At 37.7% G+C, this 21,267-nt stretch overlaps 1 protein-coding gene across 1 annotated transcript; it reads left to right on the top strand.

The window, feature by feature from the left end:
- Window positions 1–17,481: 17,481 nt before the first annotated feature.
- Window positions 17,482–20,671, top strand: LOC110911345 (formin-like protein 4). The gene is made up of 2 exons (XM_022155954.2): window positions 17,482–18,490; window positions 19,201–20,671. The coding sequence occupies exons 1-2, from the start codon at window positions 17,514–17,516 to the stop codon at window positions 20,489–20,491; spliced, it is 2,268 nt and encodes a 755-aa protein (XP_022011646.1). The 5' UTR covers window positions 17,482–17,513; the 3' UTR covers window positions 20,492–20,671.
- The last annotated feature ends 596 nt before the right edge of the window (window positions 20,672–21,267 follow it).

Below are 21,267 nucleotides of genomic sequence, written 5' to 3'. Positions count from 1 at the left end.
CAGCAATCCTTGAAAAGTTTTCAATAAAACACCTGTAATATCCTGCCAATCCCAAGAAGCTGCGAATTTCCGTGGGTGCCTTAGGCTCTTGCCAATTCATGACAGCTTCCACCTTAGCGGGGTCCACTTGGATACCACGCTCACTAACCATATGTCCAAGAAATTGGACTTCTCGAAGCCAGAATTCACATTTAGAGAATTTGGCGTAAAGCTTCTCCTGTTGAAGTAGCGAAAGAATACATCGAAGATGCTTTTCATGATCAGCTTGGTTCTTTGAGTAAATCAGAATGTCGTCTATGAAGACGATAACAAATTTGTCCAAGTATGGTTTGCAGACACGGTTCATGAGATCCATGAATGCTGCTGGTGCATTAGTGAGCCCAAAAGGCATCACTAGGAACTCGTAGTGACCATAACGAGTTCTAAACGCAGTCTTGTGTACGTCTTCATCTCTAACCTTTAGTTGGTGATAGCCTGACCGCAAATCGATCTTAGAGAAGTAGCTTGCCCCTTGAAGTTGATCGAACAGATCGTTGATCCTGGGTAATGGATACCTATTCTTGATAGTGACCTTGTTAAGCTCACGGTAATCGATGCACAGACGCATCGATCCATCCTTCTTCTTGACAAATAAGATTGGTGCTCCCCAAGGAGACAAACTAGGTCTAATGAAACCTTTGGCTAGCAATTCATCAAGTTGTGTCCTTAATTCCTTCATCTCCGTTGGTGCCAATCTGTAGGGTGCTCTTGCAACAGGTGTTGCCCCAGGAATAATGTCAATTCTGAATTCTACTTGTCTATCTGGTGGTAGACCAGGTAGTTCTTCTGGGAAAACTTCAGGGTATTCAGAAATGATGGGGATATCCTCAATCTTGGGTTTCGGCTCATCAATAGTCACTTGTGCCATGTAGATGACACAACCCTTCTTCAAACACCTAGAGGCCTTGAGCATTTTCACATGCTCAGGTAGTCCATACTGGGTATCTCCCTGAATGGTAAGTGATTCACCAGACGGAGTCTTGATCACCACTTGCTTCTTATTGCAGACAATCTGGGCCCGGTTATGAGATAACCAGTCCATACCTAAAACTATGTCGAAACCGGCCAACTTCAAAGGAAGTAGGGACAACGGAAAGGAGTGGTTCTTAATGGATATGAAACATCCATCTAATATGGTTGAGGCGGTTTCTAATGTGCCATCTGCTAATTCCACCTCATACTTCACACATAAGGTTTTAACAGGTAAATTCAGCAATTTGCAAAACTTATTATCTACAAATGATTTATCAGCTCCTGAATCAAATAGCACTCTCGCATAAACATCATTTATAAGAAAGGTACTTGTGATCACGTTATCGTCCTGCACAGCTTCCTTTGCATCCATTCTGAAGACCATAGCATTGGTCTTCTTTCCTTCATCAGCTTTCTTTGCATATTTTGGGCAATTTGTCTTAATGTGCCCCTTTTCGTTACAACTGTAGCACGTTGCGTCTTTCAGTTTCTTGCACTCCAGGGTCTTATGTTCCGTGGATTTGCAAATCCCATAAGGTCTCGACTGAGATTGGGATTTTGAGTCAAGTCTGCACCTCCCAAAGTGGTATTTCTGACAAGTCTTACACTTGGGCTTATCTCCCAATTGATGCCCATCCTTCTTTGAACCAGACCCCTTCTTGTGGTCATTGTTTCCTCTGTGCTTCTTATTTGATCGACGTGAATTGTCATCATCATGCTTTCTTTTCTCGGTATCCGTGTTCCTCAGCGATCTCTGCCTGACCGCGTCCAGTGTGAGGGACAAGGATATATCAACTACAGACCTGAAAATAGCTGGTCGAGAGGCTTTTACACTTGCCTTTATCTCTGGGGCTAAACCCCCGATGAAACGAGCTATCCTTTTGGGTTCCGGGGTCACTAGATAAGGAACCAACCTTGACATTATATTAAAGCTCGTAAGGTAAGCTTGGCAATACAGATTCTTCATAACCAAAGACAAAAAATCCGGCTCAATCTTCTCTACCTCATGCTGAGGGCAGTAGTTCTCTCGGATGAGGGCAACAAATTGTTCCCATGACATACTGTACAGTGGAATCTTTCCCGTAGCTTGAATCAATGATCTCCACCAGGCTAAGGCCTCACCCTTGAATGATTAAGACACAAACTTTACTATATCCTTTTCAAGGCACCCGCTGATATCAACCACTGTGTCCATCTCATCCAACCAAGTCATGCAGTCTATTGCTCCTTTCTCCCCCGTAAAATCCCGGGGCTTGCATGAAACAAAGTATTTGTAGGAGCAACCCTTATTACGGGGTCTTGATTCAGCACGATACCTTGAGATGGGACACTATGATAGTTTGAAGAGTGACGATCGTCATCATCTTTCTTTGGTCCTTCCTTCTTGGAGGGAGGCTTGCTGTGTGCCTCAGAATGAGTCTTGGGTTTAGAATGCGGTGCGGATAGGGTCCTACTCCGAGTACCGCTCGATTCGCTATACTGCCTTTCCAAGGCTTTTGCAACAGCATTGTCAATTAACGCTTGCAGTTCAGCACCCGCTATATTAATCCGAGCATCATTCTGGTTCTCCATTGGGTGACTATTTATTTCATCCGAATCAGCCATTGTATCTTGAACTGTTACATAAGATATCGGCAAAGTTTTATTTGGGAGTTTATTATGGAATTGCCTTTTTGGGCAATTCATTAACCATGGTAAACATAGACCATATTTGGTTAATTTGTTACTCATATTTATTTAGGATTTTTATAATTATCCTAACTACAAAACAATAATAGTATTATTAGCACAAAAGGCCTAGTCACAGGGACATTTCAATTCATAAGCCATGATTTCAGAGAACCAAAGCATTAAGGTTTGAGCATAGTTCTTTACCTTTTCTGACAGGGAGTCATAGACTACTACTGTCTTTTGTCTTATATGACAATGAGTATGGCCTGTAGGCACTATACTACCAACATATGATCATCTAAACTGATGATTTAAACCCCTGATTTATAGATCATTAAGTGAGGTTTTGGAATCTTTTGAAGAATCCTTATATAAGAATGACGTGTGTGATTTTAACGAATCACGTCTGCCAGGAGTGTTAACATATTTTAGTGGTTAACAGGGATTCGAATCTTTTAAACAGGTCTTACCATTTTGGCCAAGTCTTATAGAGACATGTAAGCTAGGTTATACCTTTGAGATTCTTATTTAATATATGATAGGCATATTATTTTTAAAAAGGAATGATTCCGAATTATCTATTTCATATTTAATGTACATAGTGACAAAAATGAATTTCATAAACTTAGCATTCCATTAAACATTAAAAAGGATTACACATTGCCCTAAACGGGACTTTTAATAGACGAATTACCTACACAAAGGTTAAACTAGGAAACAAGTCCACACAGGGACCAATACTAGGATAGATGTCCACACAGGGACTGAAAGACAAGTCCACGCAGGGACTAAAAGACAAGTCCACGCAGGGACTAGATACACATACAAATGTCCACGCAGGGACTTGATTGAAATAGGAAATACAATAATACATATAGAGATTAATGATCTCGCTTCTTCATTCCTTTTAACAGGTTTGCCAGGCCTTTGAGGAATCCACGGTTGTTCTTACGTTCTTCTTCAAAATCTCGTTCCACCCTGTTTAAATGGTGGAGGATTTCTTCCTGCTCTGGTGGGGAAAAACGTGGCGGCTGCGATAGGTGCTGAGTCGGAGGTCTAGCAGGTACTGGATACCCATGAGTTAAGTATCCCATTCCCCAAGGACTTCCATAAGGTCCTTCGGGATGAAGGGCGTTGTAGTTTGCCGTCGCTTCTAGGTATGGGTCGACATCAATATAGTTATAGTGAGTGTGAGCTGGCTGCTCAAATGGGTTATATGCCGTGGAACTGGCGTATGTAGGTATCGGGTTATCATAACCAAACGGTGGCGGTGGTGGTGCAACTGGTGCAGAATTCGCCTCTTGAACTGGGTTTGAGGGCCCACCCATTTGCGGGTCTTCATGTAGTGGCGGATAATGACTGCCACTGGAGTGTCGAGGGGTGCTAAAGTGAAAATCCCCTCTTCGTGCGAATATCCGCGCGCCTAATCTCCTACGCCTTGGAGGATCTGGAGGTGCTTGATGAACTGACGGTCTGCCACGTAACGCGAATCCTCGGAGGGATCCTGCTGCTGCTGTTGTTGCTGCTCATGAGGCGATAAATGGTGAGAGGGTGTAAAGTACCATTCATACTGGTTGAACCTTGCTTGGTAACTGTCTGGACCCTAATAGGGTGTTCCATGGAAGGATGATCCATCAGAGATCTCGATGGGATGGTTGGGGGTACCTCTTGCAGGTTCGACGGGATCCGTGTCCTCGTCCATGTCCATTGCATTATCTTCTGAGAAATGGTCCTCCGGTCCCAATGGGTTAAAGCCCACTGGTTCTTGGACAAAGTTTCCCGGGTTAAACCGGCCCTGAAAGACAGGAGTAGGGTCGCCGAAGGAACGGTGCGAAACGGAACGCTGGAGAGGTATGAATGAAGGTTGAGGGTTATCGGGCTCATTTTCCGAGTGCGGCCCAAAAGAGTGACGGTAAGAAGGGGTTGAACTGTGCGAGATAGACCGTCTAGCGGGCTCAAAAAGGTTCCTCCTGTTTCTCTGAGGTTCGGCACTCATCGTAGTGGAAGGAGTTCGCAGGTGAGAAGGCCCGGCCTCGTGATCGTTGTGGGTAGTGATTGGCCCTTTGCCTCTTCCTCCTCTTCCGATTCTCGGTGGCATATTTCCTGATTAAACAATTAAAATAAATAACAAGCAATAAAGGACAACTAAAGCAACAATTTGAATTCGTCCTAAGTTCTTGTCTAGACTCGAGTATGTGCAATTGTGTCATTGAGATTAAACACATAAGGCTAGTGTTTAATTCACTCAACGTTGGCTCTGATACAAAGGTGTCACACCCCGATATTTACACGCTTCACCGGTGGGCCCGGTGGGGGATTGTCATGACATAGTTGGTAACACTACAGTCAAACAACACAATATATAAATGCGCAGCGGAAGCAAAAGATAGATATATTTCAACCGAATATAATTGTAATATCAAGTATCACAAGCAGATGAAAGTAATCTACAAGGGATCAAAAATAAATAGGAAACATTGTTCAACAGTTTTTGACATCCAAGCTTGCGAGAGTTATTGTGGACGCTAGGAGAAAGCCAGCCTAGTTCGCATAGTACCTGCACTTAACCTTTTGGGAAAATACGTCAGTTTACACTGGTAAATACATTCAACCGACTCATTTTGAAAAGTTTAATAAAATTCATTTGAATGCACGAGGCACAAACTTTTATAACTTGGGATAATTATTTAAATATAATACTTGTAAACGAATTACATGTTTCTTATGTGTTCAGTAGCCCGATCCGTAGACCGGGTAAAAGATCAATAGACACACCACATTATTTATTCATTTATGCACTGACGGGTGTACGCCTACACCCCGTGCTCAGGTCGTGGCCATCTCGTAAGATGATGCCAAGGATATCCGGGACATGGTCATTAACCCCCCAAAGGCTTTAAGCAAACAAAACATTTCAAAACGAAGCATATCAATGATTTAACCTCTAATCGATTAAGATTCAATGCTGGACCATGCGGTATTTTATATACCGTACCCCAAGCCCGTATAAGGGAAATTAAGTTAAAAGTATTTACCTTTGCAAGTATCAGTCTCAAATAGCAAGTGCGGGTAGCTTTTACCGGGTCTCCTATTCTGGAACGAAGGTTTATAATAACCTATTAGAATCCTAACGGGTCTTTTATTAAGCCTAAACTTAGACCGGTTAGTTTTGACGAAAGATACGGTTCGAACGCACGATTAGGCGAAGACCGGAATAGAATGCGTTTTAGTCCCGACAAGTTTAAAGACTTGTATAATATGGGTAAACTAAACACCTTCTGGAATTTGAGATAAAAACGATAAGGTTTGACCCGTTTCGGCTAATTTATGTGAACTAGTTACATAAACCGAACCGTACGCGTACGAAGCGTAACGGGTAACCATGAGAGTCATTTACAGGTTTCCTAAGTTAATATGTCCTAAATATGTTGTGATATCAGTAGGATACCTTCCATTATGCCCAAAACGAGTTTAATCTCAATATAAGCCCCGTAGGGGTATTTTGGTCATTTTAAAGATTATAAAAGGGATTATTTATAATTCTGATGTTCGGGTCTGAAGTGATCAGTAAAACCACTTACTTTAACAAGTTACATCAGTAGGTAATAAGTCTTTATACGACAAAATGGTTTCAAAGCTATACTAGGCGTTTAATACGCGTAAAAAGCCATTTTAAACGATTTCCAGGTTAAACAGGAAATATGAGTTTTCTGATCAGGTTACATAGTTCAAAATACTTTATTTATTATATAAAATCAGTAGCAATTGGATTTGTGTCAAAATACTATGTAGAACTCATTTTATGCCCGAAAAGGGTATAGTCGGTATTTACTGAATCAATGCCATAACCTTAGGTTATGAGCAGGTTAAAAATAATTAAAAATCTTTAAAAATCTCAAAATATTATATTACATCAGTGTGTAAAAGGTTTGGTGTCGAAATGGGGTTTTAGATAGGCTTTATGCTAAGTGCGCCGTTTAATTAACAAAAGTTTCTTAATTACGCTATTTAGCATAACTCCTATTCTGGACCTCGAACCGTTATGAAACTTTAGGGATATGTTTATAAATCAGTAACAAAGATTTTTGCTCTCTCACATTTCCAAAATTCTCGTTTTATGGTCAAAAGGGCATTATGGTCAACTTTGAGCATTTAACGGAAACGTGCATATGGAATGGACAAACAATGAACCAATCACAGAGGGTTATACCATCATGTAACCTGGTAAGGAAGTCCTAAGGCATATCTAAGTCATACTAAATCGGGTCAGAACTGAAGTCAAAGCAAAAGTCAAAGTTTTGCGACTTTCGGTTCCGAAGCGGGTCTAATCAGAAATTTGTCGGATCAAACAAGCTTAGACCAGTTCTTATACTTATTACCAAGTTATATGAGTGATAAAATAGGTTACATGCCTTCTACATTGCTAATTACATGTTAATTCGAAAATTAAGCTTTTGTTGACTTTTTCTAAACAACTTTGACCCGACATTTGGTCTAGTTAGAGTGGGAACCAGGGGGTGCCCTTTTAAGGGTTTAATGCCCACATGATTACCAACTTATAACTACCTTTGATTCGATTAATCACTGGACTATTAAAGATTAATCGTTAAGTCAACCGTTAATTACGACGGTTTGACTTCTAAGCTAAAACTAAGTAAAAACTCAACTAAGAAAGGTTAAGCATACTTACCAAAGTCTAATGCACGACTAGGAATGGCTTGGGTCTGCTCTTATGCTCCAGGAAGCTCCAAGAAAGCAGAAGGAATGAATGAACACAATGTTGCAACTCAAGGCCCTTTTATAGTGTTCTTGATTGCTTAAGATCATGACAAGCAAGGCTAGCATGGATCCCAGATCATCACAAGTGTTTCCTAGTGCCTAGGAACAGTTAGGGGTCGCCCATAAGAGTGAAAATATCGTTTTAAGTCGGTTAAAACGTTTATAACAGCCAACAGCCAACCTGCTGTCGCTGGGCACTCCTTACGGACCGTAAGGCAGGACCTTTACGGTCCGTAAGCCTTTGCCAGAAGGCAAAAAAATTAACCTTTCAAGCTTTGAATAAGCAACTTGCATAGTATGATTTTGAGCCTGAATTTGTCAGTATGAGGCCTTTTTAACCCATGCTTGATCAGTTGTGTCTACCTATCTTGTAGAATTATTGGTTTGAACATTACTAGAAATCATACACGAAAGTTTATCTAGCATTATTTCATAGGATCCATTCTTGCAATTTGGAATCCATCATTATTAGTAATCACCGGATTTAAAGGTATACTAGATGTTTGTTAATCATGTTAGGGTCTTGGGATTTATAATGAAGTCGTTCAGAGGTATAACTTAACATGTCGACATGTTCAAAAATCCTGCCATACATCTTTAACTAAATCCGGGTTTATAATACTTTTGTCGTACATGACACGTGTCGTTATTTTATTTGACGGAAAAATTTCGAGGTGTTACAAAAGGGCCGAAATTCGAAAGAGCAAAGAAGCTAGAGATGCTCTGAAACAAAAACGAGATGATATGAAATTTCTAGCCCAGCTCATTGATCACCTAGAGGGTGAGGAGTTGGAACTAATCTTGAGATGAGAGAAGAGATAAAGAAAAAATATAAAAATATATAAGCGTTAGGAATTTTTTTTATGTAATTTTCTTTATTTAAAAATATTAAAAAATTAAATTTGTTGTTTTAAAAAATATTCAAATAGCGGTTTGGGCTGGCCACGCCCCAAACCCCCGCCCCACCATACCGTCTTCAATGCGGGTCAGCCCAACGAAGCCCCTCCAAGCCACGTGTCAGCCCATACCCCAAACTCCCGCCCCACCATACCCCACGGACTAATATTGACATTTATATCTTCTTAATTTTTTAAAAACTTTCTAATATACCATTTTGATTTCTGTTGAGTTCTTAAAGTTTTAAGTTTACCCCCATCTTGTTCTGTACTTTCATTTCCTAACTTTAAAAAACACTCATTTTTAAATACTTATTTTTATGTACGTGTCGAATAAATTTGAGTTGGTTTATGTTTTGACATAATTTTTTTCAGAAACGAATCGGATCAAATATGATACGTTTTCATACATATTTTTATATACGTTTTCATTTGTTCTAGTTTTGACGTACATTTTGTCCGGAAACAAGTCTACTCAAATATAATACGTATTCATTCGACGATATAAATTCATGTTATTCTACGTTTCAACATGCGATGGGTAAAAATACTAGTTAATTTTGAAAAACGTAAGTGCACGTTTGTAAATTTTTATTTGGGATATCATCATCTCTTAAAGAGAATCTTTAAAACTTTTGAAAATTTAATGCTTAAAAACAATTTTATTATTAATGATTTAGATATCAGTAAACAAAACTCTTGAAAAGATGACCAAGTATATAAGTCTAAGGTGTCAATCTTGGTGTACAAGCATTGTATGTATCTATTAGGTATTATACATCCATGCTCAGTAGCGAAGCTTGAAAATTTTCACCGGGGGGTCGGAAGTCACCGAACCTAAAAATTATATATAAGTAAACTTTTTTTATAAAACCGGGGGTCGCAAATGTATATACCTAAAAAATTATATACTAAACGTACATACATAACACTACAAAGCGAAAAGTTCGGGAGGCCGGACTTCCCCCCCCCCCCCCCCCGCCGGGCCCCTTGAAAGTTACGCCCCTTTCCATGCTTGAATGGATAATGAGTTATCGTGTTATGTTAAAGACTCCAATGAACCTGACGAATGCGGGTGGTCCCGAGGGGGTGACATAGTCTAATGGTGGGTATAGATAGGGTCAAATTATAGATGTGAAACTAGCTATGGGTACGAATAACATGAATAGAAACAAATTACAATTTGTAGGGATGTAATACGAATATGATGGCAAACTCTCTATGAACTTTTCGAATCAAACAAAACGTTACTTACACTTCAATCTTTTCTAAATGTTACTTTATACCCTTTAAAGTTAACTCCTTTACATCTTAGGGTCTATTGTGGATCTAAAACTATCATGATAAAAGATAAAACAATTTCTTTTAAAGCCCTAATCCAACTAAATTAACTTTTGAAATAAACTTTACGTGTAAAATATAAAATGAAATTAACTTTTGAAATACTTTAGGCGTAAAATATAAAATATAAATGAAATTATTCTTTTTTCTTTTCTTTTAACCCTTTTACTTTTTATTTTTACACTTTTAACCTTTTTAATCTTTCCATAACCCCCATTGTTTTCATTTACACTTTTAACCCTATACTTTGAACCTGGGGGCCTCCGTTTAAGAGGTATATGTCTCTACTAAGCAGGCTACCCCACATTGACAGTTTCTAGTTTCAAATTTGCTTGTACACGAAGATATCTCAATCAAGGTTGAGATGATAGACATACGTGTCGTTAATAATCACGAGGACAAGAGCCAAATCTAAACATTTATCAATGTCAATGATACATTCTTCTTGTTTTTATTTTTAAACCTTTGCTTTGGTTTTACTTTTAGGGACTGTGGTAAGCAAATGATGTGATTCGGGCCACTAGACATGCAAAGCACGTTCATATGTTTTTTTTTCTTTTCACATCAATCCAATCTACTCTTAATTATATATCATCGTTTACTACATGAAACTCGAACTCTTGATCTTATGGGGAGAAACATCATGTTACACACTTTGGTATCGCTCACTAGGCCTAAGGTCCTTTGGTAACCTGTATAATATTAAATTCTAATATTATTTATCAAATTAACTTTGAAAATTAACTTGGACAAGAAAACCAATATAGTAATTAGATAACAGATAATCGAATTTTATAAATTAGTTAACTAAAATAATTTTTATATTAAATAATTGCTAATTTGTGAATTTTATATATATATGAAGTTTGGATGGTAGATGGTAAAGTTACTTTTAGATTAATTTGAATACTCTGGTAGGAAAAGAATGATGTTGGCGAAGCTTGAAAAAAAAGTTTGGGGGGTCGGAAAGTAACAGACCTAAAAAAAAAAATTTCTATCGTGTAGTTTCGAGGTGTATGTTCGGGTCGGACATCGGTGATTCGATTCGGGTCGGGTCGGGTCAAACATTAATATCAAATATAAAACGTTCTCAAACATTAAAAAAGAAGTTATCATTTTATTCTTCCACATAGCATAATCTAATAACAAAACAAGTTAACAAATCACCCTAAATTTCCAACTCTAACATCTATCTAAATCAAATCACAATAAGATTAAAGTATTAAACAAATAAAATTAGACATAGTTACAGAAAGATTCAACAAGTTTAGGGCAAAAATTCGGACCATTTTCACCCCTAATTTCAACCTAAATCACATAAATTGCAGCCCTAAATTAAACCTAAAGATAAAAAACACATACATTTAACCTTCTGAAGATTGAATAAGTCGAACAAGAGTACAAGACCACAACAACGAGCAGTGTTTTGGCTTCTGTTCTCGAACAAGAAGCTGAAGTCGAATAGTTCTGGAACCTGCGTTCCCCCCTTCTGCAGTTCTGGCTTGTGGCTTCTGTTCTTCTGGTTGATGTCCCAAAGTAAACGAAATCTGGGTTTTTTTGGATAGGGTGGGCTTTTAAGTTGGGCTATATAATGATTTGATTTGGGTTATATAATATACATTCTAGTATTCTACCAAATATAATGATTTGGGTTATAATATTTGGACTAATTAAATATTTTATTTGGGCTATATAAATAAAAAAAATTAAAACCGGGGGGTCGAAAACATATATACCTAAATTTTTTCTATAAAACCGGGGGGTCGAAAACGTATATACCTACAAAATCATATACGAAACGTACATATGTAACACTACTGACCGAAAAGTTCGGGGGGCGAGCGCCCCTCCCCGCCCCTTAAATCCTTCGCCCATGTAGATCTTGTGTGACAAAGCTTTACATATGTAATTTAGGGTCTTATAATCAAATTCATTGACCTCAATAGCTTGATTAAGGGTATAGTTGGGAATGAAGAGAACTTTCTAATTTCGTTGGATGGGGCTTCTCTAGACTCTAGTGTTCAGAAGAAAAGGCATTAATATTATGACGGTTTTCATGATCACAGCTTGACACATGGAGAGGAAGAAACATGTTCAACAATTAGAGGATTACAATTGCTAAAATGGGTGAAGAAATCAAATCTATCGGTTTCAAGTACGTTGAGCAAAATCACATTTTAGATCAGGAATTTCAATATGTTGCCCGACTACCTGCCATTGTTTTGTAAAAAAAAATGTAAAGTTGTGGTTGGTGTTTGTTTTCTTTTTCTTTGTATGTTTTTTGCAACAACAATATCCACTTTTCTTTTCATCATGTGTTGTAAGCAATCTCCAAGAGTACAATATCCAAACGAAATTAAACAAACAGGAACATTGGACTAAACAATAAAAAGAAAACGTAGAAACCAACTAGCAGTTGCACTCCACTCTACCCACTTATGTTTTCCCAGGGTTGAATGGGCCAAACCCATATTCACAAATCATTCGGCCCAGGCCCAATTGGTTTATTATTACTAGTGCAACATCATAATTACACATCAATGCAAATGCACATAATCGTCCATAACTGCCATCTATAACTCACATAATATATAGTGGTTGGTTGTCTATACATACCAGATGAACAACAACTGAAAGATGCGCTAAAATTAATCAAAGATTGTACTGGGCTAACACTTAAATTACTATAGGGCTGTAAATGAACCGTTCGGTGAGAAGTTCGGCTGTGTTCATTCGTTTAAAAATGAACAAGAAATCTCATTCGTTTAGTTTAGTTAAATGAATTTACATAAACAGAGATCGTGTTCCTTAAGTTCGTTTATGTTGGTAAACGTTCGGTAACGTATTCGCTTATGTTCGTTTGGGCTCGATAGTTCATTGAGGTTTTCATTTTTTATATTTTGTATTTAAATATTTCAAAACTCCCACTAATAAAATATTTAATGAATATTAGTGTATTGTATTGTATTTGAGTTATTTAATAAAATATTAAGATTAGTATGTCATGGGTGGATCTACCTAATATTGTGATAAAAGATATCCGATTTTATTCAAAATATAATACATGTTCCTTTGTGTTCATTTGTATTTCGTTTGTTTGTATTTATGAATGTTCGTTTGTGTCCGTTACCTAAAGTTAACGAACGAACACAAACAAACACTTCTTTAATGAACGAACACGAACAGAAAATCTTGTTTGGTAAATGTTCATGAAAAGTTCGTGAAGACACAAATTCCTTAACTTGTTCGTTTCATTTGGCTAAACCGAATGAACCAAGTTTTTATTATTGATTATCAAAAATTCTTAAAACTTATAACTTACGGATATAGGGGAAGGTTCATTGGTGAACACTAAAAAAGTGGGGAACAGCGGGGAACCGACTCAAACGAACTCCAATTGGACTCATTCCAGCGGCGTTGGAACCGGCTCGTCGAACCCTAACTAAGATCTCTTAACCTTAAACCCTAAATCCTAACTCCTAAACTCTAAACCCTAAAGCTAAAAAATAAGGTTAAAACCTAAGCTGAACCGTAAAATCTAAACTATAAACCCTAAAAGCTAAACCCTAAAGGCTAAGCCTAAAGCTAAACCCTAAATCCTAAATCATAAAGCTAAACCCTAAAAGCCAAACCCTACTATATTTAGGGTTTAGGGGTTATAATTTAGGGTTTAGGGTTAAGAGATCCTAGTTAGGGTTCGACGAGCCGGTTCCAACGCCGCTGGAATGAGTCCAATCGGAGTTCGTTTGAGCCAGTTCCCCACTATTCCCCACTTTTTTAGTGTTCCCCAATGAACCTCACACTACGGATATATATTGTATATATCTGTAAGTATACATGAAGTTGTATGACTAAGCAACGTTGGGTAAGAACATGTTATGTGAAAGACTCCAATGGATGAGACAAGAGCGGTTGGTCCTGTTGTGGAGACTCGGTCTTTGATTATGTCGTTAATGGTGGATGATATAAATAGTGTCCATCAATTAGAGATGTGAAACAAACACAACGGTACAAATAACAATTTATAGGAGTATAATATGAATTTTGGCTTCTTTTTTTTATCAAATAACCCGTTACACTTAACTCTTTTTCCATTTATTCTATTATATACTTCAAAGTTCAGCAAGAATTTACATACAACCAGTGTTGTAAGAATCGATAGACGTTAGTCGGTCGGTGAAGTACTGACTATCGATTAATCGGGATTAATCGGATTGGGATTTTTATGTAATTTTTAGTTTTATGTATACACACACATTTTTATATGTAGTTTTTGTAAGTAGCTAGACATGTTTCAACCTCTCGTTGACCCATTTTTTTAAGTAATTGGAGGGAATTTATAAGGTTTTCGAACTGTAACAATAGGTATCTTGATGGGGCATGATCATTTGTTTGTAATACCTTCCAATCTTGATCTGATCGAAAAAGAAGCATCAACAAGAATAGTCACGCGAAGATACCTAATATGGCGACTTTTTTTGGGACATCGCTTATTCGCTTGGTGCATTTGTGTTATGTCAAACAAATGATCAATGAAGTTCACGTCTACTGTTTATCATAAGAAACGTAGGAAGAAACATGATAAAGTACATTTATGTTTTACCTTTGGAAGGGCAATTGCACAGAGGAGCTCAAGAGGGGTATTAGGTGGATGTATCTAAATTTTACAATTATACAATGTATTAAACGCAATTACAAACATTATATCGTAAATAAACATATTGTTTTTAAACAAAGTGACGTCATAATTAAATGAGTTGGTTTGGATTATAATTAAAAATAACTCATTTTGACTCAAACCAATTCTGACACGTTATCACACTCAGTCTGACTCGCCCAATTTACCAGGTAAAAATTCGTATGCCTGGGGTTACGTAACAAGTTAAACACATCAATGATCAGTGAACGATGTCGTATATGATATTGAGATCATTTGGTTACCTGTTCTAAACAATTAAAAAACCAATGTTTTTAAACCTAAAAGAGAAAACTAAATTGTTTAATTAGAAGATGTGGTGCATCTAATTTTGACTATTTCATCTTCCTTCTGACTTATTAAAAATGTATAGCACAGCCATCTTCATACTTTATTATCGCTAACATTACCTAACATTATATTAATAATTAATTTGATCATGCCTAATTGATAGTTTGTTGCTGTACTAGTTCAACCCTTCAACCATAAATTAACTTACATTTGAATTAGTCAAAATTACTAAAATGCCCTTATTATGATTTTTTCCTATTATTCTTGTTTGAAAAAGGCAACATGCTATCCATCTCGATAAAATTAAGGGCATTTTAGTCATTTTCAAATAAAACGATTCAGCTAAGTTAAATCACACGTTTACTTGCAAACCCGGTAAACATAAAGTTGAAAATACAAGAATATTTTAACCCGAGATTTCGGATGGAGGTTGAAATTTTCAAAGGGGGTTTTTGGTAGAAGAGTTAAAAATGTAAAAGGGTAATCGATTAGTCTTGACAAAACCAACATTTTAGCTCAACTAATTTGCAACTAAAGGTGTAAAGAGTCAAGCTCGAGGTAATCGAGCTAATCGTTTACACCTCTACGTAAAAAAAACCCATCAATTTTTGGTAGAAGACTTAAAAAGGTAGTTTTTGATAGAAGAGTTAAAAATGTAAAAAAGTAATTGATTCATCTTTACAAAACCAACATTTTACAACTAAAGGTGTAAAAAACTAATCTTACACCTCTATTCACAACTGACCTTGTCTCTCTTAGGGTGCCCGGGGCACAATCGGTGACCCATGCGGGGACCGATTTCACCGAGCGGTGAGGTGCCGCCGGTGCAGCGGGGAGCCAAAAACGGGGAGCCAAAGCGGTGAGGAGGCACCGAAGAGAGGGGAGGAGAGAGAAGGTGGGCCCCATTCAATCAACCAATGAATTTTTTTTTTTTAATAAAAAACCAAGTCACCTAAGAGGGGAGTGCCGCCATCAATTTAGGGTGTGAGGGGAGTTTAAGAGGGGAGTTGACGTGGCACACGAGGATTGGTTATGCGTAAGAGAGGGGACTCCCCTCTTAGGGGAGTGCCCCTTACACCCTTAACCCAGAAGATAAGAATGTAAAATCAGCTAAGGGTATTTAACACATTACCTTGTATATTAAAAATCCAATTGAATGAATATTATAACCTATAAATTAGCAACTTACTTATGCTTACATGTGTTGTACTTCTAGCTTTGGGAGTTTTTTTTAAAAAAAAATAGAATTTTCCTTTTTAACCCTAAAGTATCAATGTTTGACAATTTAAGTTTAAAGTTTTAATCTTTGGTAATTTAACCCCTTTGATTAATTTGATTTTTCATCTACTTTATCCTGTTTGACAGACCCGTCACAACGCGTCTATTTTTCTCCGTTTGATAGGTCTGTCGCAATGCGCGTGTCATAGATCGGCTCAGTTATTCTTTTCTATGTTTTACACACGGGTTCGCGGTCATGTAAGAAACATTTGTCTTTCATCTAATATGATATATAACTAACGAATCTCCGCCGCATTGCGGCGGGTGGTAATTCTAGTTAACATCTATATATTAAAAAATAGAACCTATAAATTTACTAAACCAGGTGCATTTTCGGTACCGATTCGGCACCGGTATTCATCGGTTTTTACCCTCAAATACCAGTGTCGTACCAGTATCGACCGGTACCAACCGTACCGTACCAGGTATATTCGGTACCGGTACCCACTTTTGGGGATTTCGGTAACGGAGGTATATTCGGTATTGGTACCCACTTTTGGGGATTTCGGTAACGGTATTTTCGGTGCCGGTTGGTACCGAGATCATCAAATCCTGTAGCAACGTAACAATGCAAGTAATTGCACCGTTTAGATTACTTTTCATACACACAGTAAGTAAACTGTATTTCGTTTGAATGAGGTTTTATATACACAACAACTTATTTTGCTTTCCTTTTTGTCTTTTTCTGTAATGAATGAATTGTAGCATGTAAAATTAACTTGGATATTTAGATTATTGATGAGCAAATCGTTTCAAATCCTGTAATCAAACTGGTATCGTATCGGTACCAAATTTACTATACCAAATCATTCTCAGTACCAATTTGGTACCCACCTTTTGGCGTTTTCAAAATCGTTACTTTCGGTTCGACACCGGTCTAGCATTATACATGTATTTATTGATATTTACCTTCAAATACCATACCGTATTGTACCGAGCATTTTCGGTGCCGGTACCTAATTTCGATGATTTTCCGGATCGGTACTTTCGGTGCCGTTACCGGTATCGAGCTCATCCATATTTTAACGTGATAGCACGGTAATAACTGAACTGAAAACAATCGAATTTCCAACGTGTAGGACGTGTGGCTCCTATTATTATATATTAGGTTATTTAAAATCGTTTTTTAGGACGGAGTGAGTATCCTTACCACGTCATTTTTATTTATGTTTTGATATTCGATATCTGCTTGCCGTTGCTGACACGCGTTTTGCAGTCGTTGGGTCCCTGCCGTAACGCGCGGGCGGAAAATCAACTAGTTCCAATAAAAAATAAGTATGGTAAGAGGTCACGCCACCAACTAGAGATAAAAATTTGAAAACTTACAAGGGTATTTCAGTCATTTCCTTAAACCACCCGGTAACGGATCACCCAACCAATTGAAGTAAAATAAAATAGAATGCATTTGAAATAATCCAACTAGTTTATTTGAAAGCGTCAGCATATACTCAAGCCTGCAATATACTCTTAACCCAAACCTAAAACCAAAACACTAATCAACAAACACATCTTCTTCAACATCTTCATCCTAAAACACTCTCTGGATTTCAATGTCTACCAAGATCCATTTCCGGCAGTTTTTATTTTATTTTTTCGTCGTGTTTTCGTCTTCTTTCTTATCGATTTCTTCTTCTCAACTCTCCCCTCAAAACATTCAAGTTTTTTACCCATTTCACCTTCCACCACCACAACGGCCACCACCGACACCTTCAACCGACACCACTACACCCCCTCCTACCCCTAATCCTGTGACTACAACAAGCCCACCATCAAATTCATCAAATAAAAAGGTTGCAACAGCGGTTGGTGCAACGGCTGCAAGTACTTTGGTTTTATCAGGATTAATATTCTTTGTGCTTGTTAGGTATAAACGACACGTTAAAGAGAAAGAAAATCCATATGCACCAGATGGAAACGAAGCTGGAAACACGCGTAATCCGCTTGTGGTGTTGAATAATAATCAGTTTACTAGACTTGAAGGGATCAAAGGGGTGATTGTTGATGAACAAGGATTGGATGTTCTTTATTGGAAGAATCTTGATAATGATGACAATGGGAATAAAAAACAAAGTTTTAAGAAAAAACATCCGAATTTCGACCAGAAAGAAGGGCGAAAATCGAAGAAATTTGATGTTCAAATTCAAGAAGTTCCTTTGCTTAGAGGAGAGTCTTCAAATTCTCATGTATGGCCATCAGGAGAAGATGTTAAAAGTCAAAATGAGTCTCATTTGGTTGTGAATCAACAAAGTTTGATGAAAAGTCAACGGTCATCAAGATCGCCGCCACCAGCACCACCATCCCCACCGCCGTTGCCACCGCCGCCACCACCTCCACAGGTTGTGGTAGAGAGGAAGAGTTTTCTGCCGCCGCCGCCACCACCGGTACAGCCTAAAACTGGTGGTTTGACTTTGTCATCAAAACCACAATCACCACCCAAGGTCCAACTTAAGCCATTGCATTGGGACAAAGTCAACGCTAATGTGGGCCATCCCACAGCATGGGACAAAATGGATAATGGTTCTTTCAGGTATTTTTTCTGTCTTTTTAAATGTCTGTGCATCATATACACTCTCCGGTTTTTTCGATGTGGGTTGTCAAAATTCTTAGTTTCAATCCATTTTTTTGCCTAAGAGAGAGAGACTTTGGTTTCATTTATTTATTTATTTATTTATTTATTTTGCCATTTTGTCTAACTCTCAAACCTACTAGTAATTTTATGTTAATTGTCTGTAAATTGACCAAAATAAAGGGAAACTTTTAATATGTAATTGTGATTACATTTATTTTTCTATTATTAATTAAAATAAAAGGGCATTTTGGTATCTCAAAAACAAATCCAAGTGGAAAAATTGTCGGTGTTAAACAAGGACGAAAATAGTAAATTACTCCAAATTCTATAAACCCTTCAAATCAATCAAAACCAGGTCAATCTATTTGCATTTTTGTTTTTCTTATATAACTTAATATATATGTGTTATAGAAAAAGCGAATATGGTTTATTTGTATATATATATCCCGATATAGATTTTATAAAATTTTATATATGATACAGATCCGATTTTAAATATAGATAAAAATAAACACATCGCAACATTAGATGTTTTCTAAAACATTATACATTAAAAACATTAAAAGTTGTATTTGAAAAACTTGGTGCAACAATAAAAAAACCATGGATGTTTACAGAATCATGCATTTAGACCTCAAACACAGTTCTCATTCTCCCATATGATTCAGGTTTGATGGTGATCTCATGGAAGCAATGTTCGGGACCGTAGCCACGAACAAAAAATCACCACTCGCCTCACCAACTGCGAAAACGCAACAGAAATCAGGTCCACCATCTAAAATCTTCATCCTTGACATGCGTAAATCGCAAAATATCGCGATAATCCTTCGGTCATTAGTCGTATCCAGACAAGAAATCACTGACTGCCTTCTTGAAGGCAAAGGTTTAGACATAGACACCCTCGAAAAGCTCACGAAAATCCGCCCAACAAACGAAGAACAACAACTCATCCTCAACTATGATCAAGACATCACAAGGCTTGCAGACGCCGAATCATTTCTTTACCACATTCTTCTAGCCGTCCCCTCGGCTTTTACAAGGTTTAATGCAATGTTTTTTACATTAAGTTACACTTCAGAAGTTAATGAACTCAAGAAGACTTTACAAACACTTGAAATGGCCTGCAAAGAGCTTAGAACTCGCGGGCTCTTTGTTAAGCTACTAGAAGCGGTTTTAAAAGCAGGAAACCGAATGAATGTTGGGACTTCAAGAGGAAATGCGCAAGCGTTTAATATGAATTCGCTTTTGAAGCTGTCCGATGTTAAAAGCAGCGACAGGAAGACAACTCTGCTGCATTTTGTAGTTGAAGAAGTTGTTCGGTTGGAGGGGAAAAAATGCATGATCAATCGAAATCCCAGCTTTAGAAACAATACGATTAGCTTAACACGCGATACATCGGCTAATAAAGATTACATAAGGCTTGGATTGCCTACTGTAGGAGGAGTAAGTTCCGAGTTTACTAATGTTAAAAAGGCTGCTGAATATGACTATGATGCCCTTTTGAAATCGTGTTCGGGGTTAAGTGTTCGCTTGGGTGAGATTGCGAAAACTGTGGAGGAATGTGGTGGTGATGGGGACGGACGAGGTTTCGTGAAGGAGATAGAGAAGTTTGTTGAAAAGGCGGAACGGGAAATTCAAGTGTTGAGGGAAGATCAAGAGCGGGTTATCGCGCTAGTGAAGAAAACGAATGAGTATTATCATGCCGGGGCGTCGAAAGATAAAGGGATGAAGCAGTTTCAACTGTTTGTGATAGTGAAGGGTTTTCTTGAAATGGTTGATAAGGCTTGTGTTGATATTGCTGTGAAGCTGCAGAAGAGGGGAAATGTGAGTGGTGAGGACGCGGTAAATGTGGTGGCGAATAGACCGACGATGAAGTTTCCGGTGTTACCACCGGATTTCATGAGTAACAGCAGTTGTAGTGATTCAGATGATAATGACAACGACGATGAAGATTTGTGATTAAGCAAGGAAGAGGTACAGAAACATTAGCACTTGAAATGAGGAGATCAAGTGTATTGATAATTTGATATAAAGTTCATTTTTTAGTTTTTTACAAGCACTGTATGTAATTTTGGTTTTGATTGTACAAATAGTAAAACATAGAGTATAAAAATGATAACAGGTTTAAATTATATGAAATCATGCCTGCTAAAAAAAATCCTTGAGAGCAAAAGTTTACAAATTAAATCATGGGTAAATTACAGGTTTCGTCCATGTGGTTTGAGCCGCTAAATTACATAATTAGTCACTTGTGGGCAAAAAGACTAAAATACCCTTACTTTTAACAGAAATAACAAACGAAGTTAGACAGAACAAACTGATACATACGGGCAAAAACATTAAGAAATATGATAAAAGTGGCAATTCTAGTCAAACCACACAAACAAAAACCGTAATTTACTCTTGAATTAATTATTCAAACTATATATGAAATTTGATCATCTCATCCAAAAGAAGAAAATCTTAAACCCTAAAACCTTGCGTAATGAGCAAGCATTATAGAGGCGTGAAGGGATTTGATAACGCCCCCAACACCAGTCCGCCCCTCTCACCCTCGGCGTTATAGGGATATGAAGAGGGAGGGGTGGGTCTAGTATAACGCCAAATGAGGAGAAAATATTTTGGAAAGCAATGATTGAAAGGGCACTAAGAGGTTTTAACCATTACACATTTTCTGAACAAGCGTGATTGAAGATACATATCCGAGGACGGACCTTCCCCACGAAGGACGGACG

Source organism: Helianthus annuus, chromosome 15 (genome assembly GCF_002127325.2).
Source record: "Helianthus annuus cultivar XRQ/B chromosome 15, HanXRQr2.0-SUNRISE, whole genome shotgun sequence".
Classification (NCBI taxonomy): domain Eukaryota; kingdom Viridiplantae; phylum Streptophyta; class Magnoliopsida; order Asterales; family Asteraceae; genus Helianthus; species Helianthus annuus.
Note: the sequence above shows the minus strand (reverse complement) of the source record. Positions and strands in the feature narration are given on the sequence as shown.

Excerpts from the sequence above, each read along its gene's own strand:
- LOC110911345 (XM_022155954.2), top strand. The coding sequence starts at position 17,514 with ATGTCTACCAAGATCCATTTCCGGCAGTTTTTATTTTATTTTTTCGTC. Across the intron at positions 18,491-19,200 it reads ATGGATAATGGTTCTTTCAG|GTTTGATGGTGATCTCATGG; the intron begins GTATTTTTTCTG and ends CATATGATTCAG.